At 40.3% G+C, this 19,462-nt stretch overlaps 1 protein-coding gene across 1 annotated transcript in view; it reads right to left on the bottom strand.

Moving 5' to 3' along the window:
• Positions 1-857: 857 nt before the first annotated feature.
• The window catches only part of rab2a (RAB2A, member RAS oncogene family), a 29,114-nt gene continuing 10,509 nt past the window's right edge, over positions 858-19,462 (bottom strand). Inside the window, exons 3-8 of the mRNA XM_026148881.1 lie at positions 18,065-18,132; positions 16,278-16,360; positions 14,219-14,311; positions 12,758-12,869; positions 6,711-6,779; positions 858-1,811 (exon numbers count right to left, since the gene is read on the bottom strand). Of these exons, the coding sequence (XP_026004666.1) occupies positions 1,716-1,811; positions 6,711-6,779; positions 12,758-12,869; positions 14,219-14,311; positions 16,278-16,360; positions 18,065-18,132 (521 nt within the window). The 3' untranslated portion in view covers positions 858-1,715. The remainder of the gene's footprint in view (positions 1,812-6,710; positions 6,780-12,757; positions 12,870-14,218; positions 14,312-16,277; positions 16,361-18,064; positions 18,133-19,462) is intronic.

Raw genomic sequence — 19,462 nt, forward strand, 5'->3', positions numbered from 1 at the left:
CTCAGGGGGGTGGAGTTAAGGCAGACAGCTGATTTTGGGTCAGATTTATTTTTTCTTCATCCTTTGTTTGATGAGAAACACAGGTAAACACGATCATTTGGCATTAAAAACTGGTAGAGTGGTATTGTTACCAAACAGTTTGAGAAAGAGGGGAAAGGAGTGAACGACTGAAGCAGTACAGCATGATCATAACAGTAAAACGGTGCCATTCCATCTGGGATCTTGAAGCCAAAAAACCCCCCAAAACAAAACAAAAAAAACATTGCAGCAGCCATCGATCAAGCTCTAAACAGTATACATTATATATCTGCAGGCTAACTCTGGGTGGAAATCTTAGCTCACTTTGACATTTTCAGCTGGAGTCCGTTCTCCACCAGGGACTGTGAATGCCTCTGTGCACCCCTGTTAACAGCTTGTTATCATTCATACTTGTCATTTAAAAGAAAGGACACCATCGACCCTAATATAACAGGGCAGCTCGGTACCTTTGGGTTTAAATGAGAATTGTTTAAAACGCTAAAAAGCTGCTTGAAGGCTCTTTTATTCCATCGCATGGTGTAGAAATAACTAGACCACAACAACATGCCAAGCTTCAGCTCAAAAAAAGCCACAGAAATCTAAAGATCTATATATACACACACACAAAAAAAAAAAGCGCCTGATAAATATAGAAAAATAAGAAAAACACCCCCCCCCCCCAAAAATCCTAAATTACCAATTCATTTTTCCTAAAACTTCATAACTTCATCATGGTAACCACTGCTCTCGACATCCCTTTATCATTTCAACTTTCCTGTTTTTCTTTTCTTTTCTTTTTTTTTTTTTAAATCTCTCCCAAAGAATCCGTGTTCACGCTCAACAGTTTGGTCTTTTATTCTCTCTCCATGTGGTTTAAAACACTGTAAGCAGTTTTTAGTGTTCAGTAATACAAATCATCTGCAAATGAACAAAAAGGGCACAAGGACAGAGAGAGAACAAGGACAAAAAGCAGGGAAAAGGAAGGACAAAAAGGACATGATTTGCACATTTTTTTATGGACAAAATACAGAACGACTTGGAGCCTCCCCCACCTCACAGACTGACAGTGGAATACTTGTATCATCCCTATACACACAGGCACAGAATGAAAACTGACTCAGCGTGTTGAAACATGTCCTGCTATCAACACGGTCTTTAAAAACATGTACAGATGTGTGTATAGACAAAACACAGCGCCCGCTTTATTCCATATAACCAGCCAGTTAAGAGTGTTTCACGTCTACCCTCGGTCATGTCTCCATCTTGACAAAGTCGACTCACCGCAGAGCTTTGCAATCCTGCGGCACTGAATCATCCCAACAACACCCAAAAGAATTCAGAGGAACTGCTGGAATAACACTCCGATAGGTGTCTAACCAAAATCTACTGAGGAAAAACTACAAATTAGGTGGGCACATCTGCAGGTGAGGCGGACTCTGTCCTCGTAAACCTGCAGGATGACTGGTTGGGGTGCAGCTCCTAGACCTCATGAAAATGGTTAAGAGACTCGGGGGAGATGAGATGCAGCGAAAAAAATGCAGCAGGAGAGAGACAGAGACAGAGAGAGAGAGAGAGAGAGAGAGAGAGGTTAAACTGTTAAGAGAGCCTGGACATTTCTGTAGAAATGCAAGAGGGTCGGAGCAGGCGAGGAGGAGGAAGGGTCGAGGCTGGAGGTTAAGGAGGCGCGTTCTGGGGCTTCAGCAGCAGCCCCCTCCAGCCTGGTGGCCTCCCTGGGTATTGGACAGTGTGGAGTTGGTGGTGGGATGCTGGGGTCCAATCTTAATACCGTTAGCCTGGGTGGACACAAACACAAAGAGACCAAAGGTAAATAAAAAATCTCATCTGAACAAGAACAGAATAAAGCCTCCATGTCACCATTACATGCTTGTGGGAGGCCTCATTATTTCTTTGTACATTTCATACTGACACCTGTCTGTTTAGTTCAAGCTGGTCACTTATTTTCTCTCCGGTCTACATAAAACATGAGAACCATGACTCTACACCCAATTTAAATACTAGATGGACTATTTTTAGTGTTTTACTCACTACCTCTTCTCACACATAGCACAGACCTGTTCCTATACAAAAGTTGGATTCACTAAAATAATCACAAACTAATTTGTAAGCATGAATAATAAGTCATGGTTGTAAATCCACTAATGATTTAGCCAAATATTCAGTGATTCTGATAGTCATCGCTTGGGCAGGCATTGGATTTTAATTTTTGAGAATTGGGAACTCTGCTTGTTCAGCATGTGAAAACACTGTACTGTGTCTCCTTTGTCAAACCCTATTAGTGGATTTTAGCCCACAGCTAAATAAAATCCACATAAAGTTTCCTACTTCACAGTGGTATCTAGCACCACAGTGTTTGCTGTGTTTATCAGTGAGGCCTCAGAGTGAGAGCAGCAGTGTGGCAGAAGAAAGTAAAGACACCTCTGTCTTTCTTTGAGTGACCATTTAACTTGTAAATATAGTCAAAATCAGGCCACAGACATCACCTTTCAGTCAAGCACATAGTAGAGCAGGGCGAAATGACCAAAAATATTTATCACGATATACATTTGAAAATTTGTGATAACAATATAACTGACGATATAATTGACACTAGACAAAATGCTTTACAACTCCACAACTTTATTAGTGCAAAAAAACCCATCAATGTATTTTCACTTAAACAAGCAGCTGTTTTTTACGTGCATTAAAGTTATATAAAAATTTAACAGTGCAAATGCAAATTCCTTGCTGACAGTTTAACCAAAAGGCATTTCCAGTGGAAATTGGTCGACATGTCCTCAGCATAACCATGTATAATATCCACAAAACTTAAAAAGAGCTTATACACACACAGTACGGTAATATTATGCTGAAGCACAGCACGTATCACTCCGCGAGGCTGCCTACGATAGCTGTAATGCTCCGACAATCCATCAAGCGGTGCGGCTTCGTAGCTTAGCAAAGTCTTACTAAAACATTTGACAGATTTTCGAGCGCCACATAAAATCGGTTCGAGGTCAGTAAACACAACCAGAGTTCATACATAAGGCACACGGGATTATAAGGGGCTCTGTCGATTTTCAGAAAAATCAAAGGATTGATTTTAAGTGTGCCGTATTTTCCAAAAAAACACGGTAATAACGACGGCCCGCTAGCATGCGCTACCAAAAATAGTGCTTTGTTGTGTATCTGACGGACGAAAGCTAAACCAGTTCCACACCACTGAAATTGCAGCATTTTTACAAACCAGTTCTGGTTCATCAGTTTCATCCAACGATCCGCTTTCGCCCTTCTCATTCTCCGTCACCACCATGCGAAAAAGCATGGTGGAAAAACGCCATGTGCGTACAAAAACAAAGGCACTGTGCATGCGCGTTTTACCCATATTCTATCGCGATATTTCATTTTCTTATTGTTGCCCAACGTTATACCGGTATTACTGTGAACGGTATGATATGGCCCAGCCCTAGCGCACAGTGCTTTCGTTGCAGCTATAAAAATAATCAGACACGAGTAGAACATAAAGTGTCCCACGAAAGAGGCATTGACAGCGTGAGAGACCACAGCATCAATTCATCTTTGAGTCTTTAAGTGCTCAGAGTAGAAAAGTGCTAAAGCAATTACTAACTGAACCTGGAGTCTGGAGGGGAGGGACGGAAAGCAACAGCTGATGTCCAACAAAGTAAACAGCACAGTTTGGAAGGTAAGAGCAGGTATTTCTATCGGCACTATTAGGAAATATATTTTAAAATAAGCAGGGATTTTTGTCCTTTTTTTTTTGTTTGCTGTTGTTGTTACCCATTTTATTGACCTATTTGCCATTTCGGAGACATGACAGTGTTGGTCCTGGTACCACTTTACCCAGTTACCTGTGACATTTTCCAGTCTGTAAGATGTCACGTAAAACAAGGCAGACCAGTTTATATTATTCTTAAAGGTTCATGTTACTGCAACATTCAGGTGACAGCTTTAAATTCCTGTAAGAGAGTTTAAGCAAACACTCCTTCGCAGACTTTTCGATGTCTCTCACTGTGCCCATAGTGGGACCAGGCCCCTATCAAACAACAGGTGTGCTAAAGCTAGGAGAAGGCGGCGTGTGAACATGCAGCTGAGCTCAGTGAGCTATGCAAGCTGGCAACTGTCGGCAGTAACAAAGTTAACCAGAAAACTTTTTTGGGTCTGAATGTAGTCCCGTGGTGAAGTATGTTTAACAGGATAAGGCTTCAAACCAATGCCTTGATGTCCACTTTATTCATCCAACTAATAGCATCATAGCATCATTCACAGTGTAGCTAAAGTTACAGAATAGAATAGCCCTTTATTGTCATTGTACATGTACAATGAAACTGTAGGATTACTATCGGTGTCTAGACACAGTTAGATTAACAAATATCTAATTCGCATCATAGATTTCTTCTCTTTTCGTTTTTTTAAAAACACAAAAACAGTCATATACTGTATAGCTCAATGAAATGGAAAAACAGGCCCAGCTATAACAAAAAAGTGCAGTCGCAGTATTGGACTAAATAAAGCCACCTCAGAATGACTGTGTTATAGCTTTCATGGTGAGATTAACACTGAACCGTGCCTGTGGGAGCTCCTATTAGATCTCATCACAGAGGAAGCAACAGGTGCTGCTGCGTAGCACAAAAGAAAAGGAAACACCAGCAGCACTCAAGGACGCTGGGGGAAAAAAAGAAAAGCACTTTTAAAAGAAAAGAAACGAGGAAAAAGAGAGGCAGGTGGGTGGTAGGGAGACACTTTCATCTCTCCCTCCCTCTCTCTGTACTGTAGTGCTCACTTTCCCTCTGTGTTTCATCATGTCTCTCTCTGTGTGGCTGTAGCACAGTCTCAGCCTCCCTCGCTCTCTGCCTCTGTATATATTTATCTCCTCCTCTCACTGTAACCCCCCCTCCTACATTCAGTAGCAGTAGTGCCTCTGGGAAACCCTGTATGCCTTTAAATCACATTTATTGAGCTAAGGCCATGTGTGTGTGAGAGTGAGTGTGTGTTTTCTCATAGTGACTGCCAACATTTCTGGTGGGGCTTCCCTCTCTCTCGCAGCCAGTCAGCTGATGTGGTTTGGCCGGCCGGCCTGCCTTCGCTCCGTCTTACTGTTACTAATAACAAAAACACTCTGTGGCTGGCTTCCTCCAGCTCTGCCTGCCCACTGCCTGTACTTGAGGGCTGGCGAGCCTGACAGGCACCAAACTCTGGCACTCTGCATATGTGTGTGTGTTTGAGAACCATTACACGACTTACATCATGTGACTACAGGAAACACATTTATGTGCTTCACAATTTGGAGATAACCATCTGGACTGGATAGCCAACTTGGTGCACGTCCACAGTGAACTTGATATTAGCCTCTCGATGGAGATTCACCTTCAGAGATTCATCATGGGGTTGCATTATTATCACAGCCAATCAGAGCATTGTAGGCAGTATTATCAACTGTGGATGTTACAAAAGCTTGTATCATGTTTAAGTTTATAACTAAATATGTTTAATAATGTGGAAAAAGATCTTAAACCTACAATGATATTTGTGTTAACAGGTTCTGACTTTAACCACAATGAGTAACTATAACTTGCATTTTTCTGTAAAATTGAGGGATTTCTTTTATCAAGAAAAAAAATATTATGTAATTATTTAGTCTGTATATGCTGTCAGAGCTCATAGATAGAAAACGTGAATCAGCTAAAATCGGTATCGGCAGAAGACACAAATCCCCTTTGGGGTTGTGCCTGGAAGGGCATCTGGTATAAAACTCTGCCGTATCAAAAGATGCTGAGCTATCAGGTGTGGTGACCCCTTGTGACAAGGGAGCTTATACTTCTGGGAGAACAAGAAGGAAAAACCCCCACAAAAAAAAACCAAAAACCAAAACACAAATTGGCCAAGAAAATTGCAGTCAGTGCATTTCTATTACAGTTAGCCATTTTTATTATTTATTGTAATTGTTTATTTCATTTTCCCCCAATTTGAATCTGTATACATCCTTCTCCTTTTAAACTCACTATTCAGTGCTGTCACAGTCTATTCCGTATGTTTTTCAATACTTGGAATGTTAATCCTTTTTCCTACACTGGGAAAGCACTTTGAGTTCACTCCTGTCACGCTGTATAAATAATAGTGCTCTGAATTTTAATGAATGGATTCCGAGTGTTTGGATTTTGCACTCTTTATGTGAAATTAGCCTTTCTTACACTTAGTCTTTCACTAAGATGATGATATGAATCTCAATGTCTGGTTCACAAACTTTCTATTTGGCTGGATGGGCAGCTTCCAGTCTGACTGGCTGGCTGAGTGTTTGTTTTCTTGCCCAATGACTGAGACCTTGTGGGATGTGAGGAATTTATGAGCTGGCAAGATGCCGAGAGAGAGACAGAGAGAGTGAGACAGGGAGACTGAGACAGGGAGAGAGCGCAAACTAAGAAGTGAAGAGAGTGTGTGTGGAAAATAGAGCAGAGGAGAGGAGGAACACTGGGAGTTTTGCTTGGCTGCAGTCAAAGGAAGCTGAGTGGAGGGCTTTTTTCCCCTTCTTTTTGAAAGAGAGGGAGCATGGCAAACCACACACACTGCTGCAAAACCACACTGAGGAAGAAGAGGGGAAGGAAAGAGAAGAACAAAGAAGAGAGAAGGCGGCTCAGGGAGGAAAAAAAACCCAACACAGGAGGAACACAGTATCTCACCTCATTGTTGATATCAAACACTCCCTCCTGGATCTTCTCATAGATCTCCTTGGCTGTGTTGATGAAAGCCTGCCGTAGAGACAGGAAGTGAAACAGACAGAGAGGACAGGAAGGTTAAAACCATCTTTTTATGCTGACTCCTATAAATGAGCCTCATGTCATTAGGAATGCAAAGCAAATTCAAGTTTCAGTAACATAACCAGGCTCTGACTTTCAGCCATTTACTGTTCAGCTGCAGCCCGAGCTTCCCGTCACAGCTCAAAAACACCTCACAGAACTTTGAAACTTGACATCACAGTGAACTTACCACTCCCAGTTTTATGCCCTCTCTCACATCAGTGACACAAAGCATGAACTGATCTGTTAAATATTCCATATAGGTGTGTCAAGTGCAAGTAACAAAGTCAGACGATCTATATTTAATTATTGGCTGCTGAACACAAATAAATTCACAAGTTTGTGTGAGTGGAAAAACACACCTGGCAGGCAAATGATAACCAAAAACGGTCACCAAAAAAATCTGTGTTCGATGGTGCAGTCTCCACATGATAAAGGCATAAAATGTCTGCGCAGCTGTGCTTACTCTGGAAAAAATGCTAACTGCTAGGCTAGGTCAGACGTACCTTGACTTCAGCTCTCTATTTAAAGCACAAACAAATCCTTTCAAACCTTTAAGTTACTTATTGGACAACAAACACACTAACACCAATGAATCCACAAGCAGATAATATCAGTCTTAAGTAAATGCATTTCATAAAGTGTTGTATGATTAGTCATGCTTCTAAAATAATGTTAAGTATTTGCATGCTAAGTTAACCCTAAAATTAGTAAAGAAAAAAAATGTCAACCTAAAGAAAGATTAAAAAAAAAAAAAAAAAAAAAAAAAGGTGACATCATGCTACATGCGACATAAAAGCTGCATGTAGAAAATGACAATCTAATAAAATAAACCCTCAGAAAAAGAAACAAAACTTAAAAGTTTAAAAGGCTTCTTCTGCAAGCTATGTTTCTAACATGTAAGCACACAGTTGTATAACTCTGCAGCCTCTAACAGCTCATTAGAAGGCATGTAGGTCCATCTTTTATATTCAGTCTATGCTTCTCACATGTAAATTCAGCGGGAGTTATGTCTGGTGTTTTTGTGTTTTGATTCTTTGAACAAATTAGCTCAAACATGTTAAAGATATCTCATATTTGACTTCAGAGCTACACATTTATCATAACTTGCAATTTACCAAATTATATAGACAGAAAGAAAGAAGAGTAAAATTGGGGCTTTTGGCACCCCTGAGCTCTTTGGAAGATGTTCTCAAAATTGTGTTTTGTTAAGGCTTAAAGAGCTTATGATGTACACTACTACTGAGAAGTATGATTGTTCTGCAAATACTATCCAAGCCCTTCAAGCCAGCTTTGAGAAGTTAAGGCGATATGGCGTAAGACCTTGTTAGAAGATGCAGTTGCCCTTTTGAGCAGATCAGCAAGAGAGATCTGAGCAGAACACACAAGCAGACAATACAAAGTTTGTCTCACACACACACACACACACACACACACACACTTACTTTGGGCTTACTAAGAGCACAGCAAGGATCAAAGATGATTGAATAAAGTAGAATTAATCTCCCTGAGCGACCGGCCTATGACTACGGTATCGATGCATTCGTCTCCAGGGGGAGTCTTTCTGTCTCAAGGGTCCGAGCTCAAGAGCAGCTGGGATAACTAGAAATGCGACACCAGCTCAGATGTCATAACCTTCACTCTATGTAGAAATGATCTAACAATGCCGGCTCATATAAGTAATGGCAGTCAAAACTAAGCCTCATCAGAAAAAAAGGAATGTTCAAGAACTGAAAATATGTCCTGAACTTCTATCTGACACCCTGTCGGAAATAGACTGAGCCCAAGGGTGCACTCTAGTGTACTCTGTCCTCCTCATGCTGTCCTCTTTCCCTTCTTCAACTCATCACTGCACCCTCTTTACCATCAAATGTACTTAGACTTTCTTTTTTTGAGTTAAACTAATGGACCTGCAGATATGTGTAGAAAGTGAAAACAAGAGGGAGAAAACTGAGGTGACTACAGAAGATTTATAGATGGTGATAGGGCAAAGAATAGAGAGTGAAAAACCATTACATGGCTGATAACAGAATACTGGGAAAAAATATTTAAAAAAAAATTTAAATACAGTAAACAAGCAATTAATCAGTGGGCAAAAAAAAAAAAAAAAAAAAACCCAGCAGAGGTGAAGAAATATAAGAAGAAAGACTGGTGAACAAGAACAGAAGCGAGCAGAGGTTAAGGTTAGGATCTTAGTGAAGGAAGGGTGGGCAGAAGAGATGATGAAAAGGTGCTTACAGCAATTTCTCTCCATCTATCTGTAAGGACCATCCTATCAGCCTCAATGTCCACCCACAGACCCTGACGACAAACCCAGCATGCTGATTGGCTGCTGAATGTCGCTGTGAGGGGAGGCGGGGTGGAGGTTATGAATATGTATGAACTATAACCGGTTGATATACTGCTCGAGAGAGGAGGGGAGGCGATGGGTTGAAGAGCAGGAGAGGAGGGAATTGGGGGAGGATAAAATGAATAAAAAAGGGCAGGAAGACACGTTGGAGGAGGGGGGAGGAAGAAAGGAATCGTGGAGCAGGATGGGGGAGGTAAAGGAGGAGAGCTAAAGAGCAAATGATGGACGTCAAGGGATGAGGAGGGATGGAGCGAGGAGAGATGAAGGGAAGGGTGGAGAGGAGTGGTATCAGGAGGATTCAGAGGACACTAATGAGACAAATTAATCATACCACACACGCGCGCATGCACGCACACGCACACCTCCCCCTTATCTTAACCCAAGAGAGGACTCGACTCATCAGTGGTGTTGGTGTATGTGTTCGCATGATATAGGCCAGGCGTAAGACGGTATGAAGGAGAGATTGGGGGGAAATAAAAGCAAAACAAGACACACACCCAAAAAACCCCAAAACCAAATCACCACTGACACCCACCCACACATGAACATACAGCGCCGTGCTCCTAGCTTGCATGCTGCACTGTGTAGGATAGGATTTATGTGATTGGATAAGTGAGAGAGGGGTCCCAGAAGACGACGCCATGCATTCATTACACACAACATCACCAGGGGTGTCTCTCTCTCAGGGGTGGAGAAGGATGCTCAGAGTGCCAACTGGAGTTTGTGATACTACTGTGAGGCTGGTAAGGTTATACACCACCATTGTGATCCTTGACACTGCTGGTTAATCAGGAGGTTTGAGTCTGATGTGGAATTTAGTCAAATGTTAAATCTGTGACACAGAACATTATAACAAGAAAAAAAATGTGTGTTGACTTTTACTACTGATCCAAAATGTGCACAGACTTGTTTATCATGGAACATGTAAAAACAAATGCCAACAGACTCAATAAACCAATCCGTAAGGCCAGTAATGTTGTGGGGATGGAGCTGGACTCCCTCAAGGTGGTGTCGGAGAGGCGGATGTTGTCCAAAATAAAGACAATGTTGGATAACACCTCCCACCCACTCCATGACATGCTGGTCAGTCACAGGAGCACGTTCAGTGAGAGACAGAGTACCGAAAAGCACCACTGAACGACACAGGAAATCTTTCCTGCCTGTGGCCATCTCCCTGTACAATCCATCCACTTAACACACTGTTTGCTGCTACAACTATACATGTTTCTTTTCAGCTATTTATTAATAAGTGAAATATATATATTGTACTATTCTTAGTTAGCCTATTGTCTGTCTTGTCAATGTTTGTTTATAATGGAGCACTGTAACAAAAAAATAAATAATTTCCCCCAGGGATCAATAAAGTATTCTGATTCTGAAATACATGTGTTGTTGGCATAGACAGGTATATGAAAGATGGATGTCACCCAATGGATTGTAAAGTGCAGGTTTGAAGCCTCGACTGAGCGTCTTCTTCACAGAGAGTGGAAAATCATTTACATGGTGTTTTTTTGGTGTTCTGAAGCCAGATGTGACGAGCCAGGGGTGTGTCTAACTGAGAAACCACGCTATTTGGGTAACAACTTTTCAATCACAATGATAACATCCTGGACAATCTTCTCTTGTCTAACTTTTAAAATACTTCACACTTACACCATGGGCTTGGATGACTGAGACTATGAAGGAAAGGGTTTGTGAAGGTCAGAGCAGAGGGTTGTTTTCTGACAGACTTCTATAAAACCACAAGTCTTATTGGAACAACAGTTATTGCTGGTCATTAAAAAAAAAAAAGTTATGTAGTGTTTAAGGCTATTGGCAGTAAACAAGTCGCCAAATCCAGGGCTGGTAAATTAAGCTATCGTGGAACTGCCGAAAACTTTTTATAGGCAGTTCCAGTTTTCTATTTTATAAACAATCTCGCAATCGCTAAAAAGTATCTTACATGTTTTTTAAGCTTTAAAGTTAGAGTTGTGGCAACACAGCCACCTGATTGTGGTCTATTAGTCATGACCTCTGGTGGCGAATTATCAGACAAATCCTCAGGCCTGCCGCTTGAGACATTCAAACATCTTGTACTCCAGTTTCTGTAAATTTTGTTGATCAGGTTTCTGTGTCTACATGTTGCATCCATACAGTTTTTGTATGCAGTTCTCTAACCAAGATTGCCATTGTTAGCTGATAACTTTGCATTTGGCCCTACTGTCAAAATATGGTCTTTTCTGGCTGCAGACGATGAATGTGGCAACATTACAAATGTTGAGGCTTTTCAGGCCAGAAACCAACTGACGAGGAAGACTGTGAGTGTGAGTTTGCAAGTTAGACACAAAGTTGATTTTGTGTTACTGTGTTTCTGAGCCCCAATAAAACTTTTTACAGGTAATTTGTTAAAGCTAATGCACTGAATGGTAAATACAGGAATATCAGGGGCGTGTAAGAAAATGAAGGGGTACCGTTATATTTTTAGACATATTTGCACATCTTTTAAAAATAACAAGCATTTAAAATTCAGTTTGTGTAAGAATGGAAAAACTAACTTAACTAGAAGATTTACGTTAGAAACTTACAATGTACTTTGGACCTATAAAAGGACAAAGATGAATTGTGCTTGATTAATGTGTTCCACAAACAGCATGAAGTCTATGAATTCTTTATAGGTTGGTTTTCAGCATTTATCTGACCTGAATAGTAATTTTGAATACAAATTAAACCTGAAGAAAAATTTGTTTTGTCTGTATGTTTGCTTCAGAAACACAGCTGCAACTTGGCTAATAAATTACAAATCTTACTAATTCAATGGACAAAATATTTTTCCATCCATATTGTTACTTTGGAGATTTTATATATCTGAGAAAGGAATATATGATTATGCATGAAAATTCCCAAACTGGGCTGAATGCATAGACTGTATATACAAGATGGCTGTAGCTATTCGTTGCAATCCTGTAGCTAGTCCTGTTGCAGTACTGCAATGTGAGTGTTTTGGCAGTTAAAGTCTTGGTGTCTGGACACTGAGCAAAGGGTGGGTTCTGACTCAGAAATTGAGGGACACAGCACACCCAAGAATCAGTAACAAGGTAGGTCCACCCTAAATCATATCCTTCCTCTCCCTTTTAACTAAATGTGATACAAAACAACAAGTATGGTGTACACAAAAAGATCAGAATCTAGACCAGATTGAGGAAGCTGGGGGCCATTTTTTAAAAATATATTTCTATAAAACTAAACTCTTTTAAAAAAAAAAAAAAGGAAAGAAAGAACTCTCCCCCTGCTGGCGATTAAAAAGAAAGCAAGTTAAAGACCCTCCATGTTGGCCTCACCAGCAAGTTATGCTGATTTTTTATATACAGTCCATGTGTTTCGTCTATGAGCCTATGGCAGCGCTTATGTGATAACATACTCACAATAAGCAGATATTTAGCAGGGCTATCACCATCTTCAGATGAACTACCATCACAACCAGCTGACTGTGATTATAAAGACTTCCTAAAATATATTCAAATATAATGCTGACCTCCAAGGCAAATTCCTAATTCAGATAAATAGGTGGTGAAAGCTGGTAGGGTTGCGTGTATGGAATTACCTCCTCTACATTAGAGGCAGTCTTAGCTGAGGTCTCCATGAATATGAGTCCATGTTCTCTGGCAAATGCTTCACCTTCCTCTTTCTTCACCTCTCTCCTTGACTCCAGGTCACTAAAACAATAGATACAATCAATTATAAAATGATGTAGCAAGCCATGAATTACAAACTAAATTGCTAGGCAGTTCAGTGTTGGTCACGTGTATCCTTATTTGCTACAGGATTACTGATTTTACAAAAGCAGTTTTGGTAGAAATTGCAGAAGATCACTTTAAACTATGTTTTTTAAAAATGAAGCACCCTTGTAGCCAAACTCATTACAACTATAGCGTGCAACTGAATTTTCTCTGGGTCCATTCTTGTCAGGGGCTTGTATTTTGTGTACTTCTGGTAACTACTCATTTAAGAAAAATTAAAGCCATTATTTCCATTCTGCATCAAAATGATGAGAAATATAAATTAAACAAAAACAAATTAAACATTTTATGCTCTCTTTGTAAATCCCAAGAAATCTGTACCTACATTTGGCTTGTCTGTTTACTAGTGGGATTATTTAGAACGTCATGGATGGATTTACACAAACATTTTACCAGACACTGGGATTAGCCCAACAACTCAGAAGTGATTAGATTTTGGAGTTGATCTGGATAAAGATCCAAGACATTTTGGAAGGATTTTATTTTATTTTATTTTTAAACACACGGCAAAACCGGACATATAACATATATCAAATTAACATTTTCTTGTTTGAAAACTTATCCTCAAGCTCGTTGAGGTGACTGATGTTGTGGTTTGGGACTATATAAATAAAATTGAATTGAATTGCTACTTCATGATATCATGAAGCTACTTTAAGGTCTTGACTGGGAAATGTCTAGCAGCAGAGAGTAAGAGAGTAATGCCTTCTGCTTTTAGGTGGCTAACTTACTGCTAGCTTAGTGTAGATTGCCGTTTTCTAAATTCAACAATTCCACCTCAGATCACACAAAGTAAATGTCTTTTTAAACGGCAGAGTTAATGCCAATGTGTCTGTAATTGTATCAAAAGCTACATTTTTTGGAAACTGTCATTTTACAGAATATGAGTGAGCAAGCAGTTTGTTCAATACCAGCTGAAGAGAACTGTGGAAAGAAACTTCCTCATGTAAGTTGTAAATATTAAAGCACATTTAGCAATGGACGTCACTTGTTGTGACAAGTTTCTTACATGGTGGTGTGTTATGTAAGCTTGAGCACAGAGTGTGTCTGGGGGAGAAAAGCAGAAGTGACTGAATTACACACTTAGTGACAGTGTAAAATTATGACCAGCCTCAGCCATAAAAAACAAAGTCAGACAAGTCATCGTTACACAGCAACATGTTGTAAAACACACTATTAATGGTACAGCGTTATGTAGGGCAGTGGGCAGCCATCACCGTAGAAGGGGGGAGGGGGGCAAACTAACAAACTAAAAAACATGTTACCTCTTGTTGCCAATGAGCATGATGACCATATTGGAGTTGGAATGTTGGCGGGCATCCTCTAACCAGGTCGTCAAGTGGTTGAAAGTGTCCCTTCTGTTCAAACGAGCACAGATTGATGGTTTCACTATGACTACATTGAGATCAAACTGAAAGCATGCCAGATAAAGCAGCTGTTGTCACGCAGACGCATAAACATAACTGATTTTACAGATCTGCCGTTTCCTTTTAAATTGGTGACTGATGTGTGTGCCACTTCCTCTTGCAATTATGCCAACTATTTAAACAGAAAACTCCCTCATCCTGAAAAATATACATCTACCTCTGTAACTCCTTTATGCACATTAATCGCAATAATTATTGCTTCAGTTTAATTTCTTACAGGTGACAAATGTGATGGGAATACATCTCCAGACAGTTTTCAACTCTTCATATACCTGAGCACTAACGGATGAATTGTCATTCACTAGGATTGCTGCTTTTATTAGAGTATCTACAGCAAACACATGAAAGGAAACAAGAGACGAAAGAGAGACAGATCATCAAAGCTCGATTCGCCAGCTGGTTTCAAACACAATGCAGTTAATGGTCAGGGCCTTTAAAACACACCAGTGCACCTAATAAATGAATTTTCTTTTCTTAATTTCAGAAAATTTCATTCATGCAATCAACAGGGTTGGAATTAAAACTTAATATATAATAAAAATGTTCTGATTTTAAAAAACAAAAAAACAAAAACACTTCGAGACAGTACAACTGGCACTAAGACTGTGAGCTATAAACTACTGCTATAATGAATCTTTATCACCGTATCACAGTTGACAGGATGTCATTACATATCTGACCCCACACTGGCCTTTTTTCCCCAGCTCATCCTATAATTTCCAGGGCTCGCGATTTTGCGAGCTCTGATGTCTGAAGTCTCTTCAGTGGACTCCAGTTTCCCAGTTCTTAATAATACTTGAATGAAAAACAAAATCTGTTCTGCTCATTTCCAGCATTTTATTTTTCACTCTACTATAGCAACTCTGTGAGACTCAACATTCAAAATTATCCTTATTCAGCTTGTAGTAGGCCTTGGTGCATTCTTTGTCTAAAACAAGCATTGAACCCTTCCCCCTTTACAGCCACCCTCCCTTAAAGCCAACTGTTTTCTGACTGACCCTTGTAAACATTAGGTTTGGACAGCAGGTGGACATATGCCTGAGATGAGTGTATTAGGGATATTGTCACAAACATTACTCAAAACTTTTGCCAGTTTAATGTGAGCGTCTACCATTGCAAATGTGTTTATGTAACAGAAAATTCAAGACTACAAAAGGGCTGACTCCATAGTCAACTGACTGCAACTGCATATAGAATGTCAGAGCTATGAAGGGTAGGATTCTTCCACTGGGGATCATAAATATTCCAAAGAAAACGGATTATCATGAGTTGGTGGATTGGAAATCCTGAATGAATTACCCTGGACAAAAAGTCATGGGACAGAAAACATTTAACCCCTTAAGAATATGAAACTCAATCATCACAATTAAAGGTAATTAAACTAGTAAATGACAATATATATGTTTCTATGGCTCACAGTGTTGAACTGCCGGTGGGTTTTAAACAGCTCGGCTAAAATGCGCTACTGACTTTGGCCATCCTTTCTTTTTCAACAGCAGCATGATGATTTTTACATTAGTATCTTTATAACTTTTGGATAAATTAAGTATTAGGGATACCTCTTTCAACAACATCTGATCTAGCCTCATTGCTAGTTTCTTAGCTCGCTAAGGTCACTTCCATTTATCAGTGCTGTAATTTAACTTTCAGGGATAGCTGGTAAGCCAGCAGATGACAATGGTTAGCATTCAACACTAGCAACTAATGGGTGACGCCAGACATTTATATAGAGTCTACGATGATATCACAACATGCTCATAATATACAAGTGGAGATTATCCATAGTGAGGAAAGGATGCTTGTAACATGACTGTAGTTCTACTGCGGTTCATCTCTATTGCATTGTGTCTTATAAACACTCAGCTAGCATGTGTATGATTGACTGACTGATTGTTACCTTGTGATGTCATAGACTAGGAGTGCTCCTGCCGCTCCTCTGTAGTAAGACCTGGTGATGGACCGGAACGACTCCTGACCAGCCTGGAGAAACACATGCATATATTAATAAACAGAAATTGAAAGCTGAATAATTGAAATGTCTGCAGACACCTGCAGAGTTGTCGGTTTTTCAAGGGCCCCAACAAAGACTTTGGCTTCACAGGTCTGCTTTTTTAGCTCTGCAATTCATTCAAACAGCTGAGCTCTTCTGCAAGCTCCCATGTTGTCTAGTCCTAATACATGTTATACATCAGTCCTGATTCTCTAGCAGAGTCCAGCTCTGGGTTTTCAGTCAGCTGGGGAGAGGACAGGACAGAGCACAGCCTGTAATCGGATACAATAGAGTTCTCTTTCATTCTCCATCTATCTTTCACAATCCCTTTCTTTCTCTCTGCTTGTATGTCTAACCTTGCTGTTTCTCCATATTTATGATGAACAGAAGGACTAGCTCTGCTAGTCAAGCTGGCTCTCTGGGTCACCTTGTTCAGTGAACCCCACTACATTATTATCATCCCCTCGTTATCTCACTTTTTCGATGTCTTTCTTCGATCACTCATCTTTTAAGTGATCGAAGAAAGACATCTTTCCTTCATTATTTTCATCATCCGGTATTCTTACAACCCCCCCCCCCCCAGTGCAATATCTATTCATGTTCTCTTGCTATTCAATGTACAGTAACAATGTCGCCTGTGTTCGTCCAAGCCCGAGCAGAAAACAAAACGACACTCTATCCTAGCAGCTGCAAGTCCCATGCTGCTCTGACCTCATCTGAACACCAGACAGTCAGAAAGACAGGGAGGTGAATCATTCAGCCAGTCAGGGGACCAGGCTGTCAACGTCTCACCCAGCGAAGCAGTTGGTTTGTGAGTCAGAAAACTAGTGAGGACAGCCAACAAGCTGGGTAAGTTAGCCAGATAGAAAGCCATTCAGAAGTTTGGTCAGCCAGTGCAGCAAACACCAAGTTAGCTGGTCACTAGAGCAGTCTGCGAGATGTTCAAGGAGCAGTCAACCAGCCAGTAATGCTATTAGTGAATAAATGATAAATAAGGGTGAAAGAGAGGGAACGCTGTGCCTGTCTGCCATCTGGCACACAGGCGTGCATAAAGAAACACACAAGCATACATGTGGCAAGTGCAGCCTGCACAATAACCCAAGTGGCTTCTCTAACTATTCGGAGATTATGTACTATACAAATCCAAATTTGTTGCTGAGATTTTCACTTTGGCCAAACCCAGAAAACCAGGTAAAGACAATAATCTCACTGGTGGGCCCCCCAAAATGCACTATCCTGGGACCAGAGAACCAGGACTGAAATGCTGGTCCCTTTTCTCACACTGCTTCCTTAAGATCAGAGAACAGGTATTCAAAGAGCTCTAACGCCATCTGTTGGTTAAAGCTGTAAGTGCAAGCTGTGAAAAATCACAGTCCACCAATCCAAAAGTCACAATGTTACATCATTTTCTGGGACTGTCCCATAATGCAGGCATGCATTTTAGATAAACAAACGAAAAGGGTCCTTGCTCTGCAGTGCTGCACATAAGTTAAATAATAATAAAAGAATAATAATGTTGCAGTTTTTGGAAAAAATAAAAGCCAAACAAAATTCAATACATTCCTGCCACATTATACTAACAAGCTTGAAACCTTCATTTATAAGACTTAAATACACTTACAGTTGAGGAAACAAATTCAAGTTATATTTTCTGTTTGAAAAAGAAAAAGGTAGAAAAACAGTATATGTATTACCGTATCCCAGATTTGCAATTTGATCTGTTTGCCATCTATAGTGATCATCCTCGCGCCGAATTCCACACCTGCATAGACACAATCACAGAAGATGGGTGAATAACCCTTTCTAAATAAAAGCTACACAGATCTTACACAGAAGACTTTTTTCTTAACTGTTAATTATCTGTTGATGGATTCTGATAGCAATCAAATGCTTTTAAAAAGACATGCGTCTGTATTCAAGCTAGAGGTCGATTCTATATAATATCCATTATCATCTGCCTGCAGGCAATGTGCAGGATATGGATAATGTCCTTAACATAATCGCAGTTTGACAAGTAAGCACTTGAAACACCTCAAAAGCTTTGCAGATCGGCCATTTGTTGATTTTAACCGAGATTATGAAAATCCATTTATAATTTCTGTTGGAGAAGTCAAACCCAGCTATGCTTTTCTTTCTGCACAAGCGTATAGATCCCTCAGCCTAGTTCACAGGAAGAGAGATTTGTGGAGAGGTCTGATGCCAGACATTTTATTTTAAATATGAGCAAAGCTGAGGAGATGGACCCACTTGGACTTATCTCATACTCTCCAGATCCACCTTTATACAGACCATGAAGAGTACCACAATGTAAACACAACCTTAATCAATCTTATCTACAATCTTAAATAATGCTGATGGAGGCTGTGGGGCTTGTGTGATGGCTTCATGCTGTTCTTGTCACACAACCAGTGATCACAAGTGGTATGCATAATGTGTGTAATCTGAGGTTTGAATTTCTACATGACATAACACTTGATAAGGATTATAGCTGCTATAATTACTGGGTCATCTGTGTTTTGAGCCCAACATAAATTGCCCCACAGACACAAAAAAGTATACATTGCATTGTGCTTAAGATCAAATTTGAAGTTGAAATCACATATCTGCTCTTAGGCCAAAGGCTAAAATTGGATGTAAATATTGGCTTTATATTTTATTTATTTATTTATCAGTGGCTCCTCCCCTGTAGCAGGGGTGGTGTTGCGGCTGAAGCTGCTTTACAAAGCATGTGATTTCCAACTCATTCTTTCATTGTACATAGATCACACGAGCTGGCAAGAGATCCAGTATATGGCTTAGGCCGCTGACCCACTCGGATTTAAACAGCACTATGGAACTCAGCACTGCTGAGAATCCATACAGGGCAGGGGTGGGTTTTTATTTTGATGGGCACACCGTGCAGCCAATCACATGCAAAGAAGGGCTGTGTGAAAGAAGGAAGGGGGCAGACGTTTTGTGGTGGTACAGACCAGGTACACAAGTGTGTCGAGGAAAAATGAAGAAGCGAGCGAAAACGTAAAATGAGCAGCATCTGCATTTCAATAATACTGGAGGCTGCAAAGCTGAGAGCTGGCTTTATGGCCATTCATACT

Source organism: Astatotilapia calliptera, chromosome 18 (assembly GCF_900246225.1).
Source record: "Astatotilapia calliptera chromosome 18, fAstCal1.2, whole genome shotgun sequence".
NCBI lineage: Eukaryota > Metazoa > Chordata > Actinopteri > Cichliformes > Cichlidae > Astatotilapia > Astatotilapia calliptera.